Consider the following 20,728-nt stretch of genomic DNA (forward strand, 5'->3'; position numbering starts at 1 on the left):
TGTGATTCTTCTCAAATCATGCTGAAGAAGATGATCAGATTGGTAACATTTTACAATAAGGTTTCATTTGTTAACCTTAGTCAACAAAACTGTACTTGTCATATGATAATAAGTATTATTTGTAACGAAACAAAGGTAGAATTTTCACTATTCCACTGCAAATGCATTTATAGTATTATAGCTATTTTGAAGCCTTTATGACGGTGTATTTTTTCAGCCAGCAGAGGTCAGCAAAGATCTGTCAAAATAGTCCACCGAAAAAGAAAAAAAGAAGAAGAAGGGGAAAAAAAAAAAAAAAAAAAAGGAAATCCTCCTCAATTTACTCACCCTCATGTTGTTCCAGACTTGTATGGCTTTGTTTGTTCTGTGGAACACAAAAGAAGATATTTTGAAGAATGTTGGTAACCAAACAGTTTTGTTACCTTTGACTTCCATTTTATAGACAAAATAATAATAATAATAATTTCCCAAATTATCTTCTTCGACATGAGTGTGAAAGTAAATGATAACACAACTTTCCTCTTTTTTTTTTTTTTTTTTTTGAGTGAACTATCCCTTTAAAATGTAACATTGACTATAGCAATTGTAACACTGACAGTGCTTGCAGCATGCTTTTATTTTATATGTCCACAGCTTTTGCCACACAGCAGTCTGTTATTCTCTGTGTGCCTTGACAGTGAGGACACTATTGACTAGAGTCTGGAACTCTCCTCTTCTCTCCTGGAGATCTGTCAAGCTGGGTAACGCCACAGGTTCACTTCGGATCTCCTTCTGGTAGAAAGGACAGACCTTCAGGTGCTCTGCCATAGGGGGCATGTCGTCAAAGACCCATTTATCCACTGGAGAGAACAGACTGCTAAACTCCCATGCCTACATGGAGATAAGAATGGTCCAATATAAAGCAGTGCAATTTCAGTAAGGCTTTGTAATGACTGAAAACTATGGTTCTAAAAAATATTTGCTCACATAAGCATCACTTATGTCATTGCATTAAAAATCAAAATCAAACCAAATGACATTTATTTAAAATAAATTTCAAGAAAAACATTCCACTTTTGTAAAATGATAAAACTATGGTACTGTACAAAATTAAGTGGATGACATTTTAGGTAATGCTGTTTCTTATTGAAATTACAAGGGCTATAAATATATCTATGCGCGTGTCTAGTGCATTTCATGAATTTATCACTATGGTGATTGGTATTTCAGAGTGCTATTCTCATTTGCTTTCCTCAGTGCAGGTTACACCCCTACTGGTTAAATGCTAAGATCAATTACTTCCCAAACAATGAGCTACGAGAGAGATTGACCACCTGTCATCTAAAAGCAAACTTTTAACAGTGTATAGCTGACTGACATGCAGTCAGAGAGGGTAAAATGACCCATGTATGCTCTCTCTGCTGCTCTCTGACCCACATACCTTAGAGAACAGATAACAGAGCACCAACGTACTTAGAATGTTTATCGTGCCCTGCAACACCGCTAATGTTCCTGAAATAAAATTAGACAGGGATGGAAAGATTTTGATTGTGACTGCACATGATATTGAGGCTTATGTGAATCTTTTTTTATGAATAATCAAATGAATAATACAATATTAAACAATACTGATAATAATATGATTTCCTCCCATAAGCTATAATATAGCATTCACCCGGCAATGCTTTAGTTTCTATCTATCTATCTATCTATCTATCTATCTATTACTTATATGACCTTCAGGGTCATAGGGCTGGAGCCTATCCCAGTTTCTTTAGGCCAGAGGCAGGGGAAAGCACCCTGGACAGATGGCCATCACAAGGCTCTCAAACACAATTTCTGACTCTCCAATTCACCTAACCTGCATGTCTTTGGACTGTAGGGGAAACCGGCTAACATGGGGAGAACAAACTCCACACAGAAAGGACTGAAGGACTCCTCGCTCAGCCGGGGCTCGAACCGGGGACCTTCTTGATGTGAGGCAACTTTAGTTTAAGGTTATAAAATAAAATCTAAAATGAACGTTCCTAGAATGTTTGGAACTGGTTCCCAAAGAAATAACCAAAGCAGAACCATGCACTAAGGTTTGGGGAACGTTATGTGTTTATTGGGTTTATGGTGTTTTTAGTAACATTTACAGTTGTGCTTAAAGGGTTAGTTCACCCAAAAATTAAAATTATCCCATGATTTACTCACCCTCAAGCCATCGTATGTATATATGGCTGTTTTCTTTCAGACGAACACAATTGGAGATGTATTTAAAAATATCCTGGCTCTTCCAAGCTTTATAATGGTAGTGAATGGGGGGTGCGATTCTGAAGCCCAAAATAAAGAATCCATCCATCATAAAAATAATCCATATGGCTCCAGGGGGTTAATAAAGGCCTTCTGAAGCAAAGCGATTGGTTTTTGTAAGAAAAATATCCATATTTATAAACTAAAATAACTAGCTTCCAGCAGACGACCGTACGCATACCACGCAAGTCCACTATTCCCACAAGAGCAACCCCTGACGCGTTGTATGACGTAGGATGTAGCTTAGACGCCTCTCGCGGTTTAAATGAATAGGGCTGTGCAACAAACTCAAGCTCCCCTTCTCTTATATCGAATTCCTCTGACATTTCTTTTTAAAATTCCTCGTTTTAGACTTCTAATTCATGACCGGCGTTTTGTTTTGCTTAACCCTCTGCACTTCCTTGTTCGTCATTGCGTCATGCATCGGGTCAGGGATTACTCTTCCACCACAAATCGATGTGTACGGCCGTCTGCCAGAAACTAGTTATTATAGTTAATGAAGTTTTAAATATGGATATTTTTCTTACAAAAACCCATTGCTTTGCTTCAGAAGGCCTTTATTAACCCCCTGGAGCTGTATGGATTATTTTTTATAATGGATGGATGCATTCTTTTGGGCTTCAAAATTGCGCTCCCCATTCACTACAATTATAAAGTTTGGACAGGATATTTTATTGTGTTCGTCTGAAAGAAGATAGTCATATACACCTAGGATGGCTTGAGTGTGAGTAAATCATGGGATCATTTTCATTTTTGGGTGAACTATCTCTAAATTGGCATTGAATGGGGCAAAAAAAAAAAAAAAAAACAGCTTAAATATTCTTGCGAAAAATATCAGCATGCAGGTTTGGAAAATAATTCAGAGAATAATTAAAGTTTTAAATTTTTTTAAATGCCTTTGAACTCTTCTTAGCATTAGTTGAAGAGTATTGACTGATGATATGACCAAGGGATTTACCTTTTTTCTGGCCCTCCAGGTGAATCCACCATGAGAATATGTCTTTTTCTCCCATTTGAGGTGCACCATACCCTTTTGCTGAAGAACAGTGCTGCACACCTCCCTCATTAACTGGGAAACTTGAGATAGACGACCTAAAGACACACTATCCAGAAAACTCACTATGTGTTGTAAGATCTCAAAGGGAAGTCTGCTCAGAGAATCCAAATTCCTTGCTCGTTTGCGATCACTGTTAGCGATTCTTACTCCTTTGTAAAGTGACGCTGTCACTTCTGGTTGTAAGATGAAAGTGCTAAGATCTGTATCATAGCTCACGGTAGCCTGATATTTAGATGGTCGAAATTGCTTCTGGCTGAAGGTACAACCAAGGTAAGCCAGTGGGCACCGCTGTAAAAACCAGCCAGTAAGACATGACTGAATGTCTCCATGCACGTTCCTAAAGTGCCAGGAGTATTCATCACGCCTGAAGGCATGACAGCACAGGTAAGTAAAGGCTGAGCAGGATTTGTTGTGTCTCCTAGTCACACATTCGGTCTGAATCTGCACATGTAGGTTTTGCGGCTGGTTCTCAACAACATCGGCCAAAGATGCATCACTTTTGAATGGAGCAGAATGAAAGTCATAGGTCTGGGTGCCAATGTCAACATATAGCCCGTCGGTTCCAACAGTCTCACATATCTGATGACCTTTCAGTTCTCTTTCTAGTGCACACAGCAGTGTGGCTTCTACCTCATTTGCCTTTGGGAGCTCCTCAATAGCAGTGCCTAAATCAGATGTGTCCACATTCTGGTGTGTCTTCTTAACCATTTGTGATGGATCCTTGAGGTGGCTACGCTTGGCTCTGTAGCTTTTTGGAATGTTGAAAGAGCGTACGGTTTGAACTTCAATGGGCTCTAAATTACCATAAACAAAATCTTTCTCTTTAGGTGTGCAAGCAGCCAGCTGACCAAAGTTGATAAGCATGCATCCGTTGTGCACCAGATACATATTATACTCGGCCACATTGGCTTCTTTACCGAGTCTATCAAGAACGCCATCTTGCCAAGGGGCTAAACCTGTTCTGGCAATGTCATAGTGGGAATTCTGAGGGGTCACCCTTGGGTCGTCCTTGTCCATACTCTGACAACTTTTATCCTCTAAATTCTTCACAGTTTGCTTGCATCCTTCCTTCTCCTTCGCAAACATTTTCTCCCACATCCCGTAGTTCACCAAGCAGGCCACATCTTTACTCTTAGCAAGAGCCAGCCTCTCCTCTTGGGTTAGTTCTTGTACTTCTTCCCCATTAAGACTATTCTCCAACATTTCTTCCGGGTTTAAGTTCATAGACTCCCAGTGATCTGGATCAACACCTCCTACAGCACCATCCAGTGGAACTTCAGGCTCCTCCGTCTTCTCTGTCAACTCAGGGAAGAGTGTCTTCATCTGAATTGAGCTAAACAGAAGCTTCTGGTCTCTAAGGGCCATAGCAAGGTCCATCTGACTCATGCAGTTTGGATCCTGGAGGGCATTTCTGTAGAAGGCGGTATCGGCCTCGTTCACAGGCCATCGGTTCCATTCCAGGGTACAAGTGATCACACTGGCAGGACACACTTCTAGGTGCTTGGCAAGTCTTTGACGGGTCATTGTCATAGGACAGCCATAGCCAGAGTTGAGGCAGGGTACGGTTTCCTTAGGGCAGAGAAGACGATGCTCATCCTCTTTACAAAGATGGAAGGCTGCACCGCAGTTCAGCCTGCAGGAAATGAAGGCACAGGACTTTGAGATGTCTACGGGAATCTTGCAGTGCAGGTTATGACATTTTTCACAGTGTGGATGAAGACCAGAGCTGGTGGTCCTATTCTTGCCCTAAAGGTGACAATCCAAAACATGTATTTGTGGCCAACAAGATAACCACAATATTGTACATTGTTGAATACATAACATTTGCTTGCTTGAAAGCAGAAGTGCATGACAACTTTGAAACTCGAAGCTTACCATCACTGTTGATATTTCTTGTGTTTGAAAATAGACTCTGCAATGAGACAAGGGAATAGACGCTGAAAGGAAGTCTTTGAAATGTTTCAGTGTTGCTATTGTCTCGACGATTATTGACTTGTCTTTTGAGACTAGACAACAACATAAGACCTCATAAAAAGACAATTCTCAGAATACGCCAAATAAATGTTTAGATATCAGACAATGCTTTCCAGGAGAGTGAGCAAAACCTAAACATTTGTTTTACTTAGATGAGCTATTTGACCATAAAAATAGCAGAACTCCTAAGAAAACCGTTAAAAAAAAAAAAAAAAAACATGCACCTTCAAACATTGCATTAGACAACCTTTGAATTTAAAACAGCAAACAGGTTTGCCCATTGTTATAACAATACATGTACACAAAGTATTCTTCACTAAGAGAGACCAGTAAAACACTCCTAGACGTCTTTACCATGGTTAAGGGTCTCAAGCATAAATACAGGTCAGTCTCACTTACCCCTGCCTCCCCTGACGATGCTAGCACAACTTGTGTTTGTTTAAATGGGTCTGTGTGGAAATAAATACCTCTGCTCTGTTCAGCTGTTATAAATAGACAAACAGGCCAGTCAGACTAAGCATTTGAGAAACAAGGTTGCATTACATCACACAGAATCACTGTCATTTGTTTACTGTGCTAACTGATTGTCAAGAATGATCAATAGCTCTGAATTACCATTTAAAAATGAGGAAATAGCTGTTTATTTAACAATTGAGTTTTGGATTGGTGAGTAAATGTGACTGGATTGATAACAGGAGGCTAATATGTTGTTCTATAAATAGCTAATCTATAAAAAAAAAAAAAAAAAAAAAAAAAAAATCAATGCCTTTGCAATTATTTTATGCATTCTTCTGAGTAATATGTTGCTGAATTGTAAAACACAAAATAATGAGCTTAATAAACATACTGTCCACTAGATGTCAGTACAGCCCTTTGATTTAGATTGTGGAACATTACAGGTTACATTTTCAGCCTGAAGATATCGCTTGTGTTAATGCTTATGAACTGATATAGAAATTAACAGGAAGCATTAGAATGTAAGGAACACGCCATTTTTTCAGCACAGTTAAATACATTTTTTTTTATTTAACTCGCATTAGTTTAAGCTATTTTGTCCAGTTTCCTTTTTTACCTCAAAAATTGGCTTTATTTGATTTGTTTTTATAATTTCAATGCTTTTTAAAATGATGTCCAAAAACTAGCTGTGTCCAAACAACAATGACCTTATTAGCATCCTTGGAGTATAAAACCAAATTAATCAGATGTCGGGTCTGCAGTAAAGTCAGTCAATAAAATGAAAACTGTTGATGCCTCAATGAAAATTTTGGTCGATGAGTTTCTCACTTTCATTCAACCTGAAGAAGAAAAAAAGGGCCATGAACGCAGGTGTTTATGATCATATAAATTTAGCCCATCAACAACAAATCTGCATCCAGTCTCATGCTATTAATGTCAAAAAGTAATTAAAGCCACCTTGCAATAATGTCTTAACTGCTAATACTACTTAATTAGGAAAGGGATTTTATAGGTTCCCCCGGGACATGAAACTTTGTCTAATTTTGCTACATTAATGAAGAAAGTTTTAATCAGGACAAAACGAGTGAAATTGAAAATGAGGCACTATAGTAAAGCTGTTTTTACAACCAGACAGACTAATAACAGATTAGAGCACCAGCTACAGACGCAAAAGGAAGACGTGACCGCAGGTCAGCGCATCAAATAGAAAAAACATCAACTCATTAAGGTCAGGATGCGCTGAATGTCAGATGCAGCTCAATGAAAGATGAGTTTAAGATTTGAAATACCTCTTCTTGCAAGTAATATTATATTATGACAATGATGCACTCAGGGGGTCAGTGTTTGACTGGTTTGTTTTGTCAGATAGACCCTGCTAGTAAATGTCATATTATATGGGCAAAACATATCTTTCTACTTTGATGGTCATTGATAGCTTTGTAGGCTTTTGAAAAAAAAAAAAAATAAATAAATAAAATAAAATAATGGATATGTATACCAAGAATTTCATTATATTACAGTAATTGCTTCAAAGCATTCAGGAAACATCCAGCTTTCGTGTTTTCAGGACTGATAGCCTTTCAACTGCCATGTGAGATTAATGGAAATGCTACCTCTTTCTCCAGGTTTATTAGAACTCCTTGGGTGCAGCCGTATGGTATCCTTTCTGACCTTTAAAAATCATAATTTTGGAGGCGGATAATCAGGCTTGTGTGGAAAAGTAAAATTTAAACGTTGGAACTTTTCAACTTAACACTTTTACTACTAAAATCTGACACTTCTTTGCACTGTCTTTGCTTTCAGGCTGCCAATGAGATGAACTTTCCTATCACAGATTGACAAAAAGGCAACCAAATGTCACCTAGCTACAAACTGATGAAGATAATTCAGCATCGGCGTTGGTGTTAGAACAGTGTGTGTGTGTGTTTTGGAGTGTGTGTACACTTGTTCTTGTGTGAGTGTGTTTGCTGTTATGGAGCTAAGAGATAAGAGTCCTGTTCCTGATAAGAGAACTGAACAGACTTCTGGGAGATGGCACATGTGGTTCACTTTGGCCGACTGATGGAAACATGGTCTATTTAACACACCCCATTTATCCTTGCTCCATATTTCACCTTCGGCTTTATGCCAGTCACAGCAGTGCACCTTGGTAATCTTTTCTTGTTCGGAATGAATTATAGTGTTTGTATGTTTTGAAAGGTGTGGAAGGAAGGCTTCATCTATTTACTCTCTTTGCATCCCACCTTGTTTTGTGGACCCGAATGCACTGAATTTGAAAAGTATGAAGACACTTCACGAGGATGCACAACATTGCAAGGAACCCTGAGCCAAATTCACCTTTGCATCCATAGTCAGCTATTTATATGCCAGCCTTTTATAGCAGATATATGGATGCCTCAAACTAATTTCAAATGGATTTTCTTTCATCTGTGAAACAAGTAAATGTGCGTCCGTTCGCAGTGAGTGAATGACTGTATTGCTTCTGATGACGAACTGTGAGCACCAACCATGTCCCTTATTAAAGCATTTCTATACTTACGATTCAAAAAGAGGCCTGACATTTCTTGCATTAGATGTCAAAGCCTGAATAACTAATATTAGCCTGAAATTCTCTCCCCAGTTCGACTAACGTTCTTAGAGGAATGGCCCTGTGTACCACACAGCAAGAATGCAGCCCAGAGCCCACTAAGAATCATATTATTTCTGCAAAATAGATGTTTCGTGGCACATTCAAACTGAAATATCCAGGGAGTGGCGCTAAAAGCGCATTCATTTTTGTCCGAGATGAATGAATCTGGCACTGTTTCATCACGTTGGTTATTGTATGCATCACGGCAGTTCGGAAATAAAATGTCAGGTGAGTGCTGCTAAAATGCTCTGTTTCTCTTTAAAATAACCAGTGTTGGGGGGTAACTAGTTAGATGTAATTGCGTTACGTAATTTAATTACAAAATACAGTACAGTTACTGAGAAAAAATGGGCAATTAAATTACAGTTACTTGAAAATGAAAATGTTAACGATTACAAAGGGGGTTACATCTGAATACTCTCTGTAAAAAATGTTTAAAGTATATGATCACGCTATCATTCATTCATGGCTATTAAACCATTCAAGTACCACAAGATGTAAAAATAAGAACTTAAAATCTGTACTGACGTGTCTGTCAATCTCCTGTCTGTGAGATTCACACATTCTTGTGCACATACAGCGGTCAGCCACATTGAGTTCTCTTTCGTGCTTGAACAGACAAAAACACACAAAAGTATACACAAAAGTATATGGCATATATGCCAAAATGTCCGCTTTGTCGAGTATGCTCATAAGCACAGTCTTAAATGAGTCAAACAAAGTCTTAAATTACCGTAAAGAGCTGTGAGGACATCGGTGGTGTGTCAGATCCATGTAATGTGTGGCCGGTCTTAAAGTGACAGCAGCCTAATAAACCCTCTGCTATGATGTCTGTCATTAATGTTAATCAAAGATCAAAAGACAAAGAGAAAATCACTCACTGCTCTATACTGAACTTTTGTAGCTTTAATAAGGATTAATCTATATTTAATTTATAATTTATGCAGTGAAGACTGTGAAGTGTTTGATAAATGTATTAAATTTCCTTAAAATATACGAGCATTTGTGGTTAAAAAGTATATACATTTTTATTTTTTAAAAAAGATGATTGGTCGTTTCGCTAGACAAGACCCTTATTCCTCGTCTCGGATCGTGCAGAGCCCTTTAAAGCTGCACTGAAACTGCAATTTGGACCTTCAACCCGTTGAACCCCAGTGAAGTTCACTATATGGAGAAGAATCCTGGAATGTTTTCCTCAAAAACCTTAATTTCTTTTCGATTGAAGAAAGAAAGACACAAACATTTTGGATGACATGGGAGTGAGTAAATTATCAGGAAATTTTCATTCAGAATTGAACTTATCCTTTAATTCTGTCAAAATAAATAAAAAAAAATAAATAAAAATCACTTTAAAATATATTTTCATTCAAATAGTAACACTTTTATCAAAAGCAATTGTAACCATGCTGAATTATGTTCTCACTTTCTGTGGAAATTTATGCTCATATACCCTTAACATCACATATAACAGTATAGATCTTGCTATGATACCAAAACTAATTATGTTTGAAAAAAAGCAAATATGTGGGCGAATGTATCTTTATATTATGTCTCCAGTTAAAGACAGCAACACCTACAGACTCTACTTTGCTTCATCTGCTTTTTGATCTCTTAGTAACAAAATTTATTTCACTGGAAATACAGTATACGGTCTTTTGCTGTGCAGTCAACTCTTTTTATTTTAGAAATACGAGTATATTTTCAAGTATGTGTGTTGGCAGTGCACTATATAAACTGAATCCTAAATTAAATGTTTAGCATTAATATTTTTGAGAGTTTCTAAATTATTTTAAGTCATAAACTGAGTTGGACAGATTAAAAATGAGTGTATGCCTTCGACAAGCATAGGCTATGCAGTAATTTTATGTTTGTTCTGAGAATCGAAATCTTTTGCTCGTCTTTGCCTGAATTCTGACTGTAATACAATAACCTCACGAATAGTTTACACAATAACTGTAGTTTCTGTCCACACTATTATTGTCACTATACCAAAATGACAGTATTCGATACCACAGCAAACAATGAATATGCTATTAAACACACTCCTTTAGGTAAAAAAGTTAAATATTAATAAAAATAAATATGTAATTAACAAATTTAAATAAGACAATATAGGGTCATTCCGTGTCAACTCAACCAGAGATCCCCGGCTAAACATTTTCATTTTGATCTTTTTTTTTTTTTTTTTTTTTTTTTTTTTTAATGGTGAAAGAAATACTTTTTTCTTTTAATTCTTATTTGACAGGGACAATGGACATTAAAAAAAAAAAAAAAAAAAAAAAAAATGCCCCAGAATTAGCTACAAAGCTAAATTTCATCTGCATGAAGAAGAAAGCCAGATTATTAAATGTCATGAATGCATATTTATTGAGTAATCCACTGTTTTGTAGAGGGGGGTCAAAATGACAATTTTTACCTGAGATTTGGAGCCAATTAGAGGGGTGTATTCAAAATGCCTTTCGAAAGATGGCAGCATAATTATTTATTTATTTATTTTTTTTACACAGAGATTGGTTGGTCTATTACTTAAATCTGTTTACTCTAGCAGTCTTTGTTGCTTTGTATGCCAACGATGACAGTTCAAAAACAGGAAAAAGCACTTCTTGTGTTTTTTGCCCCAAGTTTGCATGCCTGTAACTCAAGATATCTTAATATAATTTTAGATTCTTGTTCCTATGAAACTTTTCTTTTTGAATCTTAATTATTAAGGCCCTATACAGATATTGGGATGTCAATGTGGTACATTAATGTGCCTCAACTTGACCATTTCAGTGGTTTTTTGGCACTCAGAGAAGTATGTTGTATGCAGTTGTTTTAATAGAGGGAAACAAGATACATTTCTTGTTTCAACATTATTTATTCTTCAGACATTGCCCTTTAAATGCAATAAGTATCAACTGTGTGCAAAGTGAACCACATTTGGTTTTTGACAATTTAAAATGGGTAAAATTCAACAAATTGAACATGGAGTCGTATTGAGATCCCCACATGGGACTGAACCATATAAGGCCTTGACACTTTTCAGTAGAAAAGTTTGTTAAGAACTAGAATCTAAAATCATATTAAAATATCTTTAATACCTTGTTAGTGACAGGCAAGCAAAATTTGGAAAAACAATATTTCTGGCACTCAGACAGGTTTATGATTCTATTTATGAACATCTCCCTTCTACTATGTGAGCTCGCAATATAAGGCACAAGTTAAATTAAATTTTTATCTGTAATTTAATACACAAATAAATGTAAATCCTGTTAAGTTGTACTCGAAAACAGGCGCCTTTTTGCATAAGTTGGCAGAGTACAAATGGAAATGGATTGCATTTAATTGTGTATAAAATTACACATTTTACATTCTGGCATTTGTTTTATGTGCTGCCGCACATCATCATATCATATATCATATCGTATCATATCATATCATATCATATTCACGTTGTTGCACATGGGGATTCAAATAGAACTTATTTTTTCCTTTGTAATGAATTTAACTTTGATAGAATTGTTGCAGTTCATTTATTTTGGCAACTAATTGAAAGTTAAACATTTAGTGTTTAATTTTTTAGTTTTTGGAACAGATCTACGGAGCCCCGCATATGACATACAGGAAAAAAAAATAGTGGGCTAAATCGTAATTTCATTGATCTATTCCACCACTACCTCAATTACAATTAAGTACAAGTAATTGTATTCATTTGAGTTGTAGGCACTAAAACAGTCCAGTACTTTATAATTGAACTCATTTTTTATGTTTACATAATGAATTTCTGTGCCACCCCAGACTGGTTGCTGGCCCATTCCTGGCCACCCTAATGAAAATATCCTGGCTCTGCCACTCTCAAAATGCATCTCTCATTTTGAATTCAAGTAGTACAGTAGAGTGTTAACCTTTATCTTTCTAAAGACTTTTCATGTGTCAAATACTTCTGACAAGAGCGAAGAGCTGTCATTTTATGTATGCTGGGATTGTGTCTGGTCTTGAATCTGCAGGGTGTTTTGTGGGAGTATGGTGTCTGGTGTCTGCTCCAGGTTCTGGAGGGTAGTTTGTCAGCGGCTATAGCACAGAAGGGCACACCAGCATCCAGATGGCTACACTGAGTAAACTCTTCTGCTCTCACACTTAAACTAGATGAAAGTTGAATTTGACAGGACTCTTACTTTTTCTTCTTTCAAAAGCATGTTTGTTGAGAGCTCAGATTTACTTTAAACATGATGGTTTGATATTATTTTTTATAAGAAAAAAAAATTCTAAATGATTTAATAGCACGCGTATGTATATATAGTACAACGTGTGTGTGTATATATATATATATATATATATATATATATATATATACATACATACATACATATATACATAGTACACAGTAGAAACAATGCCTTGCGAAATGCCTTGCCTTGTCTTATACAAATTATTTTTTATTTACGTCAACCTACACTCCATACATCATAATGACAAAGCAAACAACAGATCTGTGACAACTTTGCAAATTTATTAAAAAGTAAAAACTAAAATAAGTACATTGCATAAGTATTCAAACCCTTATCTCAGTACTAAGTTAAAGCACCTCAAGTCTTTTTGGGTATGAGGTGACAAGCTTTGCACATCTGCATTTGGTGATTTTCTGCCATTCTTCTCCTCAGATCCTCTCAATCTCTGTCAGATTGGATGGGGACCGTCGGTGGACAGACATTTTCAGGTTTCTCCAGAGATGATCGATTGGGTTCAAGCCCAGGCTCCGGCTGGGCCACTCGAGGACATTCACAGAGTTGTCCATAAGCCACTCCTGCATTGTTTTAGCTGTGTGCTCAGGGTCATTGTCCTTTTGGAAGGTGAACCTTCTTCCCAGTCTGAGGTTCTGCATGTTCTGGACAGATTTTCTAGCTTTTCATTAAGGATATCTCTATATTTTGCTGTGTTGAGCTTTCCCATACTCTGATGAGTCCCCCAGTCCCTGCCGCTGAAAAAAAAAAAAAAACCCACAGCATGCTGCTACCACCACACTTTACTGTTGAGATGATATTGTTCAGGTGATGAGCAGTGCCTGGTTTCCTCCATACACGATGCTTGGTCTTGGAACTGAGGTTCATCAGACTTCATCAGTTTGGCCAGAAGGCCAGCTCTAGAAAAAGTCTTGGTTGTTCCAAACTTCTTCCATTAAGGATTATGGAGGCTACATGCTTCTGTGAACCTTCAACCTTCAGTTTTTTTTTTTTTTTTTTTTTGTAGTCTTCACCCCATGTGATCTTGACACAATCCTGTCTCTGAGCTCTACAGGCAATTCCTTTGACCACATGGCTTGTTTTTTTTCTCTGATACATAGGCGTCGAGCACCCACAGAAAAAAAAACAAGATATTCTCCATTCATTTTAACCAATAAAAAAATCGATTGCGTCTTTCAGACACTACTTTCTTTTCATTTTTATAGTTCATTTGAGGCAGTTTCTATAGTGTATTTTAATAACAAATGTGCAGAGCGCATTATTGTAATGTGAGAGCGCGTCCATATAGCTAATATGCGAGCAATCTCCTTCACTCTCTCACAAAACTGGACGCATACTGGACGATATGCATTGTCAGCTGTTAGACCTTTTATTTACCCTTCTAAATCATACCCATTCAATTGAATTGGCACAGAGTAACTCCACTCAAAGTGTAGTAACATCTACAAGTGAAATTGGAATGCTGCTGAGCTAAATTTCAAGTTTCCCAGAAAAGGGTTTGAATACTAAATTAATTATTAATTTTCTTATATAATTTAAAATAGTTTAACATAAAGCAGCAACATAACAAAATGTGAAAAAAATGAAGGTTCTTGAATACTTTCGCAAGCCACCGCGTACATTTTTTAAATAAATTCATAACTCCAGAAAATAATGTGAATTCACACATAGGATCCAGTGCATATAAACATAAAAACGACATCGTTTTAAGAGCCGACAGACACTCAAATGCTTTTCACACCAGCTATGAAGTGAACAGAGAGTAATTTTCTTTCCACATAAGAACCTCAAAGAGCCGAATATATACAGCTTCCAGTCTTTTTTAGCCTCTGTGATATGAGATCATCAAAGGTGTTTGTTTCCCAGACGTGTTTTGATGAGTTCCATCGGTCTTGTGTGATGTTTTGTTTAAGCCAGAATAATGAAAACCTTTTGTATATTTGAAAGAAGCATTTCATTCTGGTACATTTGTATTTTATTTGCAATGATAAAAATAATGCATGGACATATGTGCTGACATGTACACTATAACTATATAGTCCATATGCAGTATTGTCTGCATTATTGTGAACTGAGGAAGCGTCTGCATTTATTCTGCTGTTAAGCATCAGTACCGTGGCTTCATGACATACTCTTCATTTTGTTTTTGTTTTTTTTTATACTGAACAGAAATGAACGACGATGAACTGAATTTGAGACATCTGCAATATTTTCTAAGTAACAAAACATTCATACAGTACTATTCAAAATTAAGTTTAGGATGCTGGTCACCAGCATAGGTTGGTGTGAATTAGCTTAAGGCGAGACACTACAGGTGAATAGGGATTTTTTTTAAATTAGAAGATATCACTGTGAAACTTCTCCAGTTTATTACTGGCATAAACATAAGAAAAAAATGTATTACAAGTTTTGTGTAAATTTATGTTTTAATATGCAAATGAGGGCTTATATACTTAAATATACGCTCATTTGCATACATTTCCAAAAACAAAATCTGGAAATTGGAAAGGTCCAGGTTTAAAATTCTTGGTTCTATTTGTTGACATATTAGATGAAAGGGCTTTTACAGAGGGGATTCTGGATATCTTATTTTGTGCTTTAGTAAATTAGAGAATACTGACAATAGCCTTAAAAAATCTATTTTCGCCATGTTTTTTTTAGTAAAAGGACCTATAACTCAGGATAGGAATGATATATCAACAAATCCCTCTGTAAAAGCCTTCAGGATATAGTTAAGTATAAGTCTGGAAAAGTTGGTGCTTGTAGGTGCTACTGAAGTGGATATATCTGACTCTGAGTGTGAGAAAAAACTCATTTTGAGAAAACGGCCTTTAAAGTTTTATATTGTATAATTTCATACATTTCTATTGAAACCCCCAACCTACAAACAAAATATATATTCAGTTTATTAATATCAGTATTATGTAATATTTAAAACACATGGAAATTGATAAATGAATAAATTATTAATAACAATAGCCTTAAGCTGAAGAGAACTACCTTAACAAACACACATAACAACAGTCACAAAAACTGCAAACAAACTGTGTCTGTTTGTTGTATGTCCATCTATAACTAAATTAATCTAATAAACAGCTCCCTGTCTGTTTACAGCCTAAATGTCCATGCCTGCACCATATGTAGGCCCCTCTTCGATCTCCTGTCGGTGTCTTTTCACCTTTTTGGCTGTGCTTACGCTTTGGCGCCTGCGTTTCACACGGGTGGACTGAAAAATGTTCGCTTTTGAAAGTCTAACCATGTCAGTGTAACTGCATGTATTTACAGTGATAACTGTACACTGAAGCCACAACTTATCCATGACAGCCAGCATGGCAGAGGCACCTTCATTAAAAGTGGCAATAGCCATACTGGCTGCAGCCTCAACCCTGCTTTTCCCCACAAATACTGTTTTCGGACATCGGGCCCATATGACAGAGTTGAGGCACTCATTTGCATTTTGAGTGCCTCCATGCTGCATGCGCTGTAGCAGACTGTCACTGGACATTCGGTGGTACACAGGGATAAGCTTCTTTCCCACTTCACGTGACAGAAAGTTTTTAGTGTGATGCTTGTGGGACTCTGGTGTTTCTCCATTCTCCTCTGCTCTCCTGTACCAACACCACGATGGACTGCACCTCGTATGTAATGGATTGTCATCACTAGACATGTTGTGAAGGAGACCTGCCCAGATCTCAGCTTTCATTTTATCTACGGAGCCCTGGTTGTTAATAATAGCCCCCCTGTAAAAATTTTGCAAGGCCTTACATTTAGGGGCAGTCAGCTTGCCCAGACCCTTGCCCCCTAATTTACCTAATTTACTTAGTTTCCTAAGTGCTGTACCCATGCGTTTATGGGCATGATTTATGCACTCCAATTTCACAATTTCATGTCCAGGGTATGGGTTGAGGGCAACCACCTCCTTAAATGCAGCACTATCTCCATCTGACAGCATCTCAGTATATCGCACCTGGTGACAACTGACTGACCTGGCCCACATCCTCTTAGCTGCCTCCTGCTCCATTGCTTTACTTGAGCCTGCAAAATTTTTAGCACAGTCAGTGTGTGCCTCCCTCCAGCTTTCAAATTCCTGGCCTGTTATTTTTCCTTCTCGCTTGGCACTATTCTTTAAGGCACATGCATGACAGTAGGAGGACAAGACCTCAAAGTCTATTACTAGACCTGTAAGGACGTCAATGCACACACCGATGCCATAATTTGATGTGAAACCTCTTTTATGCCAGGTTCCATCAAAAGACACGCTGATGTTTATAACTGCATCTTCATCCTCCATCAGTAACCTTGCCACATCTGCATCAACCTCAGCATAAGCCTGCCTGATCTGCTCCCTGGCCCTGTGCAATGACCCCAAGCCTCTCTCAATTTCTGCAACTACAATGAAACAAATACCGTATAAATAAACATTGATTTAATCAGGTTTTATTCATAGTGCACATATAACTTAACTTATTTTTTAAAAGACAGTGGATTCTTATATGATTATCTGATTATGATATGATTATGTTATGTGTGTGTGTGCGTGAAAGTAAATCTGTCCAACAAAATATACTGAATATCATAACATTTATTTGTTAATATTTTATGTATAAATATGTTTACATTTTTATGATATAATGTGCATTATGAGGGGAAATATAAATGTAATGTCACTCTCACTTCTGGCACTATCCACAAGACAAAAGCATTTGGCATTTAGACACTACACTGCTTGGTTTTCTGGCTCAACCTTTTTCATACCTGTCACTTTTCTGTTGTGTCTCTGATAAGTCTTAAGGTGAAGGGAAGGTATCCCTAACACCTTGCTGATTTTTTTGAGAGCTGCATACCCCATTCCTAATTCATGTGCTAAGAGCACCATCCGCACATTCACATCAAATGCAACGTCGTTCCTGGACTCGTCCTGCAGACGCGTAGATGTGTAAACACTTCTGCAGTATCTATCTCTCTCACACAGACTACACTCCAGCAACACACTGCTACAGAACCCATGATTCTGTGCATCAATGTCAATTTTCAGCCCTGATCCAGCACAGTTAGGACAACACAAACCACTGACTAATTCATTCAATCGTGCGACGTGAATTATGAGCCATTCCTGTGTGGCGCGGCTGTCATTCCCTCCAACAGACTCTCTCTTTCCCTTTCCAAACGATAACTTACGCGATGAGGCACTCGCTGATGGGGTTTCATCGTCTAATCTGTTGTTTACTTTCTTTTTACTAGCTCTTGCAAGTGACAGCTGTTGCCGTCTTTTCTGTGAAAGTTTATGAGCTGATTTCGGTGTTGTCGGCATTTTCTCTCAGGCGCAGAATAAACAAAGAAGCGTGACACGTGAGAACCAATCACGTAGTCGGAAATTCACATCGACCAATCAGATGTGGTTTTCGGCTGTAGATTCCCCGGCAAACTTTCGCGGTTGGTTATTTCTACAAAGGAAATGCCCATATTTGGATTAGACAGCGCTGTGAATGAGACTGGGAGCTTTACAATGATACCAGGCATGACATGTTTCTGTGAATGGAGACGGCACGGGAGCTCGCGTTAGAATGCTAAATTTTGGTGATTTCCGATAGAAATCTAAAGGCGCAAGTTGACAAAATATAATGAAATAACCCCCTTAATGTGTAATGTTGACATATTTTTTATTTTGACATGAAAGTTTACATGTTAAGGGAGCAAACTGGCCCAAAATCTCAAAATTGACCACTGCATGAAAAAACGATGTTTTCACCTGCCGTGTCTCGCCTTAAAGGGTTAGTTCTGTAAAAAATGAAAATTACTCACCCTCATGTCATTTCAAACCCCTTAGACTTCCAATCATTTTCGAAACACAAATGGAGATATGTTTAATGAAACCTGAGAGATTTCTGTTAATCCCTGAAAGTCCGTTTCACTAAAATTTTAACGCTTCATAAAAAGTTAATTAAAAAAAAAATTGTAAAAGCATATTCATCAAGTGGTGTAATCCAACATAACTTCTGAAGAGACATGTTTTATTTGATGAAAATCAAGCGAGTATTGAGTATTCAAGTTACATCAGACATACAAGCATTTTGACTCATCATGTTGAAAAATTAAAACATGCTAGAAACATGTAAGTAATTTCCAAAAAATTATGCTAGTAACAGATTGATCAATGTTTATATGCATAAAAGCCTAAATCTATAAAATGATCTAGTCTCTTTGGAAAACTTGGATTGAACTGCTCGAATTGCTTATATGGATTAAATTTATGTCTTTATGAACTTCGAAGCATCATTGTTGTGGTAGAATGGACTTTCAAAGGAGGGACAGAAATATCTAAGGTTTCATTAAAAATGTCTTCATTTGTATTTTAGTCTTATGGGTTTGGAATGACATGAGAGTGAGTAATTTATGACACAATTTCCATTTTTGGGTGAACTATCAATTTAAGATGCAAAGCTTTAATGGTTAGCCAGCTTCACCAGAAAGATCATTCTGGTCAATAGACTATATCAACCAAAACCAACATAAACCAGTCTGGGAATTCTAAGATGGATGTGTCAGCATTTATATTAAGATAGCTGCTGATGAAGACACTAGCAAGGTAGCTTACTAGGTCATTCTTTTTCTTTAGTAACAGAAGACCCATGTTTCCTCTTCCAAGTTGATGACCCTCCTCCAGTGGGGCACCATGGGGCCATGACTCCACCATGCCCCATTACTCTCAGAGTCCCCCACAGTGTAGAGAAACGTATTCACTAAGCAGCCACAGCATGGATGCCGCTTTAATTGCCTGTTGCACCTTCAACCGTGTGGAGCAGGATCTACTGGTCGGGAGTCTGCAGGTTTGGGTTCACCTCAGATGGCACCCAAAAAACTGCAGAAGAGATATGCAGGTCTCTGCAAGATAGATCTTTCCTGGGGTTCTATGGGATGCCATGCTTAATTTCAACAACCTGCAGTCCAAGGGCATCCGCCACGATAATGAGCGAGTACACAGCCTACATCAGCCACCCTCAGCATAAGTGCCTGTGACACTTTATCAGACCGACACAAATGGCTTCCTGGTTTGCTGATCTTTTCACAAACTACAGCTAAACCAGACCTGGAGAGGCATATTGAAAGTGACGCATCCACAATTCAAATGAGCTGTGTTTCACCTTGCATCGGTTTCCTTGAATTTAGATGTGTTTTAAAATAGGATCTATAGATAAAGGGGATTGCACTCCAGTGCTGTGAGGTATTGAGCCCTTCTGGGCTCAGCTGTAGGTTATTTTGTTCCAAAATCAACTTATTTCAAAGTCATCTCAAGTTAGAAACTAGCAGAAAGTGACTGTGCAGCCCAGAAAGACAGTTCCACAGCACACATTGAAACAGAACAGAGGAAATAGTAAACGCCACGGGCCAAAAGTGTTACTTCCATCTGAACAGAGCAGAGCACATAAAATGCTCCGTAACATTACTGCAGCGGCTGTGATGGCTGTTCATTATGCAGCATGTCTGGGTAGGCACCAAGATGGTTTATAATACCTGAAGAGAGGTACAGTATCTGTTAGCATTCCCACTACTGCTCAGATGGCTCCTGAATGTACCTGACCTGCATGCTGCCAGCTTTGCTCGTATTTTGGAGCCACAGGGATTTTTTATTTATTTATTTTTTTAAATAAACATTAATTACCATAGATTATTAGGCAGATTTATTTTTATAATTAAAAATATTTATTGTCTATAAACACACACACACACACACACACACACACACACATATATTATATATATATATATATATATATATATATATATATTTTTTTTTTTTTTTTTTTTTTAAATACATTATAATTTAGAAATGTAAAAATAATATTAATAATAGTAATAATCTTTTGATAAAAATAATGCATGGACATATGTGCTGACATGTACACTATATCTATATAGTCCATATGCAGTATTGTCTGCATTATTGTGAATTGAGGAAGCATCTGCATTTATATATAAAAATATATATATATTTTAAATACATTATAATTTAGAAATGTAATAATAATGATAACAATAATAATCTTTTGACTTATATATATATATATATATATATATATATACATATATATATATATATATATATATATATATATATAT

At 37.1% G+C, this 20,728-nt stretch overlaps 1 protein-coding gene across 1 annotated transcript; it reads right to left on the reverse strand.

Annotated features, from left to right (window-relative positions):
- Positions 1-597: 597 nt before the first annotated feature.
- LOC127500162 (F-box only protein 40) lies at positions 598-6,132 on the reverse strand. Its single transcript, XM_051871116.1, has 4 exons — positions 5,705-6,132; positions 5,207-5,243; positions 3,233-5,077; positions 598-870 (listed from the first exon to the last, which is right to left on the reverse strand). The coding sequence occupies exons 2-4, from the start codon at positions 5,207-5,209 to the stop codon at positions 655-657; spliced, it is 2,064 nt and encodes a 687-aa protein (XP_051727076.1). The 5' UTR covers positions 5,210-5,243; positions 5,705-6,132; the 3' UTR covers positions 598-654.
- Positions 6,133-20,728: the final 14,596 nt, after the last annotated feature.

This window comes from Ctenopharyngodon idella, chromosome 18 (genome assembly GCF_019924925.1).
Source record: "Ctenopharyngodon idella isolate HZGC_01 chromosome 18, HZGC01, whole genome shotgun sequence".
Classification (NCBI taxonomy): Eukaryota; Metazoa; Chordata; class Actinopteri; order Cypriniformes; family Xenocyprididae; genus Ctenopharyngodon; species Ctenopharyngodon idella.